The sequence below is a fragment of the Nicotiana tabacum genome, chromosome 9 (assembly GCF_000715075.1).
Source record: "Nicotiana tabacum cultivar K326 chromosome 9, ASM71507v2, whole genome shotgun sequence".
Classification (NCBI taxonomy): Eukaryota; Viridiplantae; Streptophyta; class Magnoliopsida; order Solanales; family Solanaceae; genus Nicotiana; species Nicotiana tabacum.
The window spans coordinates 76,584,723-76,593,060 of record NC_134088.1 but is presented as its reverse complement, the minus strand read 5'-3'; the positions used below and the strand labels follow the sequence as shown (position 1 = coordinate 76,593,060).

The following is an 8,338-nucleotide window of genomic DNA, read 5'->3' as shown; positions in this document are numbered from 1 at the left end:
TGATGACTTTTGCAAGTAGAATTGAAGTTCATCAATATTCCTGCTACTGGTTTGTTGATGTTCCCCTAGTGTAGACCAAATCAAATAATCTTCAACACCATCATTATCATCCAAAGTACTGGTCCCACATGTTAAAACTGAACTTGAAGGAATATTTGCATCTACAGCAGAAGAAGCATCAACAATATTAGCATAATAATTATATAATATTTTAAAATGTTTGTGTAGATTAGAAATACAAGTGTCAATATCAGGAGTTTCAGTTAGGTTAACGGGCTTAGCGGGTTCTGGTGTACCGGTATCAAAAAACTGTTCGTTTGAAATCCGCTCCCCGCCCAACCCGTCCCAGTCCGCCCCCACGCTACAATACCGGACTGAACCGGGCTGAACCGAGTTATAAACGGATCAGCCCGGCCCGATTAACAGGTATAAATGTAGATCATATTGTAAAATTTATGGGCAAATTTGAATCTTTTTTCCAAAATCAATATACCAAACCCCAAAGACACATACCGTGGGACCCACTTCTAGATGCCGAGGTGGCAAACACAGCACATTGAACAACTCCATATTCCAATATCCCGTGTTTAAGAATATTCCACCCAAACGCGCCAGCAATAACATAATCCAATATCAGATTTCTTTCACAAACCCCACTTCCAATTTCTCATTGCTTCTTCTTCCCAATTTCCACGGATCCACCTCCAAAGCCATCCTTCCAGAAAACCTTGTTCTTTACATTTCTTAGCCCCAGAAAAGATTCCCATCTCAATTCCACAAAAAACACAAGGAGATCTAAGGAAATTTCCCACCTCTATATATAGAGAGGTGGAATTGTTCCTGAATTTGGTTTGAATTGATTGATTGACAGAGTTTGGTGAGAGGGTGTTATTGAAAAATGGGTGACATGAAGGATAAAGTCAAAGGGTTCATGAAAAAAGTCGCATCTTCTTCTTCAGGTAAGTTTAAAGGCCAAGGTAGAGTTTTGGGTGGTTCATCTTCTTCAGGACCCTCAAATCATGTCAATAATTTTTCATCACATCCCCTAAATACAAGGCAGAATCAACAACTTTCATGCACAAAAATATCGCCTCAAAAATCAAGTAATTCTGATCAAAGAATTGTGAATAAATGTGAAATTCAGGTCAACAAAAGTGAATCAAAGGACGGTTTTGATCCATATGGTGAATTGATCACTTCTGGGAAGAAAAACCCGGAAGGGTATTCACTTACTAATGTGTTTGAATGCCCTGTCTGTGGTAGTGGTTTTGTTTCTGAAGAAGAGGTGTCAACTCATATTGATAGCTGTTTAAGTTCTGAAGTGTCTTCTAATTTGGGAGTTGAAAGTAAAGCTGAAGTTAAAAGTGAATTGGAAACATGTGTTAGTGCATATGTTTCAGGGAAGCCCTCAGAAGGGTCAGTTGAAGTGGTCATTAAGTTGTTAAAGAATATTGTGAAGGAACCAGAGAATGCCAAGTTTAGGAAAATAAGGATGGGGAATCCAAAAATAAAAGAGGCTATAGGTGATGTTGTAGGAGGAGTGGAGCTATTGGAATTTGTTGGATTTGAGTTGAAAGAAGACGGTGGGGAGATTTGGGCTGTGATGGATGTTCCTTCTGAAGAACAACTTGTTATGCTTAAGAATGTAGTTTCACTCTTGGAACCGAAGAAGGTTGAAGAGTTGGTGTCGGTATCCCAAGTTAAGGCGAGTGAACCAGTTGAGCCGAAGAAGATTGATAGACAGGTAGAATTTGGATAACTTTTGGTAATAGTTCGATCTTTTTGTTTCCATATTCTTTAAAATTCCTATATACAATGTTAAAGCTTTCTTTTACTAGTACTCGAAAGAAACTCTTTGATACTACTGAATAGTATTACGTTTCCTGATGCTTCAGCGATAAAATTTCCTTGGCATCCAATTATTTCTCTTAGTTGAACATGATGTAGCAACTTGGCTACTTTACTTGTGCTCCCCATCAAGTAAAGCCCTTACTAATGAGAATTGTTGAATGATGTTGTCGTCGTGACATAGTCACATAGCACCATTGTTTTAAGTACATAACTTCTTCTTAAAAGGTAATGGCTACTTTATTTCTTATTAGCCAATTAATGAGGAAATCCTGCTATTTTTGTGTCAAGATACTATAGCTTCTGGCTTGGTTTATTTATCAAGTATGTTGCTCGGTCTCCAAATATATTGTCACACCGTGCAGGATCCTCCAAAAATGCACGACTTTTGGAGGATCCGACACGCACCCATCAATATGTTTGAAGAGCCCGAGCAACATAGATTCAACTGGACATAGATGTTTGAGAGAATGCAGATTGATGCTTAAAGCTATAATAACACTTGAAATAGGTGCATTAATAGAAGTATTGTTTGAAAAGTTGGTGAAGTAACGATATCTTTATTGATTTTATTTCATATTCCTTCTGAGATGACACTGTTGGATTCATTGACTCCATATTCTTTTATGCTTTTTCATAAAATTCACACTCGCGATACTTAATCCTCTGGGACACAGATAGCCAAACTCGTATGCAGGCAATATGTTAATTAGGTGTATCATTTCACGGTAATATGTATTTCCTCTAGAAAGGGACCCGAGCATCTAGCTGGTGGTTATGGTTTATTGGTCCTTGGCATGGTTATCAGGATTTAGCAAGGAGAGCTACAGAGTGGTAGTACTGACATATTTTTGGTCTGAATTATTCTTCAATGAGAACTGTAATAAAATGCCAACCATAAGGTTGTTTTGAAGGTGAATTCAGTATATGAAGGTAGATGAGACATATTGCGTTTTTATGCACAAATTGACCGGACCGATCTATTTGGTTATTCTCTATGTTATAGTTTGTTTCATGCAAAGAAATCTGGTGGTAGAAAGAAAATGCCTGACTAGACATTCTAGGCATGGCTCTTTCGTGTTAGATTGATTACTACGACATAAAATTACTCATTTCTTGTTTCCACTATGATACATTAAAAAGCTTTAGTATGTTGCAATTACTTTGGGTTAGGCTTCTTTATTAGAGATATTACTTAATTACGTAAACTGATGAACCTTCACTTGAACACCATTACTTAGTTCTCAACATGTCGAACACCGCTGTTGTGTCCTACTTTTTATTTAATAATTGCAATTCAGCGACCGTGTCAATCCTATGTGACGGGACACTGACCCCCACTCTTTCATTTTGCCAAAATATTTCTCTTTGGCGTCTAATTCCAAATCTTCAAAACAATAATCCAATGAATAATTTTTGAACTTTGTTCTGAAGTGGAAAGAGTGGAATATATATTTGGGATACTAGAATCTGTAAAATTGATGAAGCATGTCATTTGTGTTTTTCATGTTTTCTCAATACATCAATGCTTGATAAATATAAAATTATTCTTTAGTTTCAAATTTTATGTCATTTATGTCTTCCAATGTGTAAAACCAATTGGACGTTATAGGAGAATCTTATCTAACTGCTAAAGTTATAAGCTAATATCCTACAATTTGCTATATACAATTAGATATTTCAAATGTTGCTGGGTATACTCATAATTTAGTCTCTGTTAAGAATACCACAAGTTTGAAGGTCTTATGAGATTGAACGCAACAAAATATTTGGTGAAGAATTATTACTAAGAGTCTGAAATAAACTGCAATGAGAATGTATCTTCTGGTGCTAATGCCTTTTATGAGAGAGAACATTGATTTAGAGATAAAGTAAGACGTGATTAGCATTGTGAAATCCTAACTCTTTGAGTCTCCTCTCAGTTGTGTATTTTAAGAATCAACCAGTAGATTTAGGCCCTTGGAGAAAGTGACTAGAAAAAGATAAATCACATTCGAAGCTCCACTACTATTTGTTTAGTGTTTTCTACTAATGTAGTTCAAATTCTATTTTTAGCATTTTGAACTGGAGTTAATACCCTGCTTCTTATAGCCAAATGATACTCAGATTTTTGAATTGTGATCATTTTCTGTATGTGTGAATCGGTGCTAGGAAAGCAAGTATTTGTGAGAGTACGCTGGATATTTTGAACTAAGATTTCTTTGAATTGTGTGCTAAATTCCTTATGTTTTTAGTTCTTTCTTATAGAACCCGATACTTTACATTATTTTCAACCAAAACAAAGCTACATTACTCACAATCTATTGTAAGGATTTGTTTCTCAATATAGTTTATCCATAAGTAAGATTGCCAAAAATGTACCTAATTGATGAGCATTTAACCTTCAATTATCATCTGCTACACCCTTGAAAGACCAGTGTGGCCTATATTGGTGGATTCTTTGTGCTCCTTTCCTACTTCTTTGTTGGTGAGGTGGGTTGGATTTTTTAATTTTTTTTTTTTTTTGGGGGGGGGGGGGGGGGGGGTGGGGGGGGTCGCGTAGTTAGGATGTTACTAGCAAGTAGCAACCACTATGGTCACCAGACAAGTTTCACTCTGTCACAACTACAACTCGGATACGCTACCTTAAATCTGGTTCCGATGGCTTCCTGGGCTAAATAAAACTTTTTGTAAGCCACAGAAGCTTCCAAAATCAAATAAAGCTGCAATAATTACATTAAACTAAAAATTTAGCAAAAACTCTTAAGCTTGTTAAGAGATATATATCCAAAACAAAAAGGAAAAAGCATGTTAAAAATATTTTGCTAACCTTTTTTTCACTTTGAACTACTTTCTATTCATCGCTTTTCATGTATGACCTAGTCTTTAAGGAAAATTTATTTTTGAAAGAGTTAAAACCAGTGGCCTCTCCTTGAGTTTTCAGGAGCTTCCAAATGTCATAAGATTGCTTCGCCCATTCTCAATCCCCTCTTCTCACCCTATCTCCTAGGATCCTAAGATTGTTTGATAACTTGGCACTTCGGCCCTAGTAATTTTGAAGTAATTCCCCACCATGCTTCAGAGCGCTTCAAGTGTCTTTTTACCTTGGGCCTCCTCTAATAGGTGCTAGTCCTGGTTACAGAACAACCTAACAATTCCTAGAAACCTCAAGCAATGTCTTCTATTTTCAGACATATTTGTGTCTCAGTATATAAAAGATCAGTTTTCAGGGATGAAAAGAATGGATAACATTAGGTTATCCAACAGAAGTTTGCGTTAAGCGGTTAAGATCACATCACAACATATCCTAAATTGATAAAATAGGCTTTTTTCGTATATTTCAAAAGATTTTCTCAATGATTATACTTTATCTGGCAAGACGTCCAGCTCATCACGAGGAAATAACGAGGCAATTCTATTAGAATACATATTTAATGAATTGAGTTATTTGGTGTAAAAATGAGTCAAACAAAAGGGTAACAGTTCCAAATCCTTCTTCGATTGTGTTCTTCTATGCCTGTATCAATAAATGATTCTTAAGTGCATTACCTTCTGTGGTAACTGTGATTTTGAACCCGGGGGGTTAGCATGCGTGCACACACACAGAGACACACACATGACTACATGAGGTTAAATTTGGAAAGATAAAATTGAACTTGAACTTTTTGTTTAGTTGGTCAGTCTCTTACTGAATTATATAATTATCTCATTTATGTATTTAGGAAAGAATTACTTGTGCTGCTCTTTACTTATGTGTTTCTTACCATTGATGTAATGATCAAACTTCATGAATTTTGCTTTAAAATTAATTTGTTAGGCTAATTTCTATTCGTTCGAAAACTGGAATATTGTCTTGCCTGTATAGACTTTTACAAGATAGTATTATGGTGAGCATGATCAAGCTTAATTATGGTGAATACAGTCAAATTTACTTTGGTGAATTTGGTCAAGCTTAATTTTGGAAAGTTACATATAACACTTCTCATACTTTTGAAACTACATAGTAATTATCCTATTTGTATGACATTTTGTTCAGTGCTCGTGCTATTTTGATCCTTTCTGCCTCTGACATTCTTATTTCTAAACTCAACAGATTCGGGTATTCTTTTCTGTTCCCGAGAGTGTAGCAGCAAAAATTGAGCTACCTGATTCTTTCTTTAACCTCTCACGTGAGGAATTGAGAAGAGAAGCAGAGATGAGGAAGAAGAAATTAGAAGATTCCAAATTATTGATTCCTAAATCTTATCGGGAAAAGCAGGCAAAAGCTGCAAGAAAGAAGTACACAAAATCCATTATCCGAATACAGTTTCCAGATGGAGTATTGCTTCAAGGTGTCTTTCTACCTTCGGAGCCAACTAGTGCTCTTTATGAGGTTGGTACTTGGCCTTTTATGTTATTATATTTGTTGACAAATTACTAAATCTAATTTGGTAAGAACTTTAATGGATTTTCTGCAAGGAACTTCTTTTAGATTCAAAAGAAAATCTTCCTTTATTTCCAAATTACTAAGCATACAATGCATTACTTTTTGTAGAGCAATACAAGATTTCTTCATCACCCCCCCCCCTCCGATCGATCGATTGATATCTCTTTAACTCCTTGAGTGGTTGGCTCATAACCTAAATCTTGTACCATTTGGCTCTCTCTCTCTCTCGCTCACTCGGTCTCTCATTGTCCTCAGTTGAGTATGTCAAAGGATTATGGCTCATGATTAGCATATACCAAGAAGAACACGATATAAATAAGCTTTAAGTTCTTAAAATATCCCGTACAAGGTACAATGGTATTATTAAAAAACTTGAAAAGTTCAAGGTAAGGGGTGTTGGGAGTCAATTCAGTTTCTTTCTGAATGCAAAATACTTTCTTGCAATAACATTAAGATAGAAAGGACAGAAAGGGATGAGAAAATTTTATTTGTAAAGAATTAGGAGGAGGGTGGGGCATGGGGGACGAGTTAATCTTTACAAGGAAGATCCCTGCTCGTATTGTGCGGACCATTTGTGTAGTTAGATTTGAAATTCCATTAATCATTGTGGTGTCGCCAATGAAGTTCGTACAGGGCGCTTTTTCATTTGGTTACGCTAATAGAAATAGGATAAAGAGATGCTATGGATTCACCAACAGAATATAAAAAGGAAAATGGTAAGGAAAAAATAAAATAAAGGTCAACTATATTACTATAGCAGAAATTCCATGTTTTATCTCATGTGAATAGAAAATTAAATGTCGAATAAGCTGGAAACGCTTTGTCTCCTGAGCATACTTCCAGATTTATTGTGGGTTACTCTTTTCATATCTATTGTTCCATGTGATGATTTATTGGTAATCTGGTGTCTACACTTGCTATATATTTGTCAGCATGTATACATGTGTTTTTATTTTATGTTTTCTCTTAGATTTTTCTTCCTCATATTCTGTTCATCTTTTATTTTCTAGTTTGTGAGCTCAGCGTTAAAGGAACCAAGCTTAGAGTTCGAATTGTTACATCCGGTGCTTGTTAAAAAGCGGGTGATTCCCCATTTTCCAGCTGCTGGGGAGAGGGCCGTAACACTTGAAGAGGAGGTTTTGGTTCCTGCAGCTCTACTCAAATTTAAACCTATCGAAACAGATTCTGTTGTTTTTACTGGTCTTTGTAATGAGCTTCTTGAAATCAGCGAGCCCCTCGAGACTGGATCAGTTGCTTCCTCGTAAGCTCCTGTATTGCTCTAAATTGCATCAGACTGAGAATTCTTCTCAGTGTTGGAAACCTTATAAAACTCTCTGCCCCGGGAATGCTGTAATTCTTGATTTTCTTCTTTTGTTTCTCTTTTCTCAGCATGATCATGTTTGTGCAACTCATAGGTTACCTGTATAGTCCTGTTGTATTATTTGAATTATACATCAGCTTTTGCAGAAAATTTTGGTGTCAAAGTGAGAGAATAAGAAATGAGATGTATTGACAACTTGATCATTTGATGAATACAAGTGAAATCTATTTCCTAGGTGTTAAATTTGTGCAATAGGAGGCAACATCTAAGAACTTTACAACAACCTTTGTCAGTTGCCTACCTAAACTATCACTTGTCCCCGAAAACCTCCCGAACTATATCCCCTTCATAATAAAACCCCCTCATCGCATTCTTTCTAGTGTGTGTAATACACTCTACAAATTATTTTTAAAATCTGCCATATGGCAACCTACGTGAATATTTGTTTAACTGAATCTAAAAAACAGTCTTAATTAAGATTTTAATATTCTTTATTATATCATTATAAAAAATTATATGGTAAAAATAAAAAAACGGGAGCTAGGGTTAAAGCTAGTGGGTCAATTGTAAAAAACTCATTTGCTCTTTGCTCTCATCGGAGAATGGCTACACTAATCTCTCACTAGCGATTTTCTCCATTAATCTTGGTTCTAACCTCTATTGCATTGTCTATTCTTGCTTCCGTTCGAAAATTGAGATAAAAACTAGGATTTCTGCTCCTAAATCGATATAAAAGATTAGGGTTTTAATAGATCTAAATTTTG

At 35.8% G+C, this 8,338-nt stretch overlaps 1 protein-coding gene across 1 annotated transcript; it reads left to right on the top strand.

Moving 5' to 3' along the window:
* The first annotated feature begins 607 nt into the window (after window positions 1–607).
* On the top strand, window positions 608–7,817 carry LOC107791802 (plant UBX domain-containing protein 2-like). The gene is made up of 3 exons (XM_016613938.2): window positions 608–1,744; window positions 5,921–6,199; window positions 7,264–7,817. The coding sequence occupies exons 1-3, from the start codon at window positions 899–901 to the stop codon at window positions 7,516–7,518; spliced, it is 1,380 nt and encodes a 459-aa protein (XP_016469424.1). The 5' UTR covers window positions 608–898; the 3' UTR covers window positions 7,519–7,817.
* The last annotated feature ends 521 nt before the right edge of the window (window positions 7,818–8,338 follow it).

What these genes read in the sequence shown, in the direction of transcription:
- LOC107791802 (XM_016613938.2), top strand. Translation starts at nt 899, where the DNA reads ATGGGTGACATGAAGGATAAAGTCAAAGGGTTCATGAAAAAAGTCGCA. An exon ending in CGAAGAAGATTGATAGACAG is followed by an intron (nt 1,745 to 5,920) that starts GTAGAATTTGGA and finishes TAAACTCAACAG; the next exon opens with ATTCGGGTATTCTTTTCTGT. An exon ending in CAACTAGTGCTCTTTATGAG is followed by an intron (nt 6,200 to 7,263) that starts GTTGGTACTTGG and finishes TTTATTTTCTAG; the next exon opens with TTTGTGAGCTCAGCGTTAAA.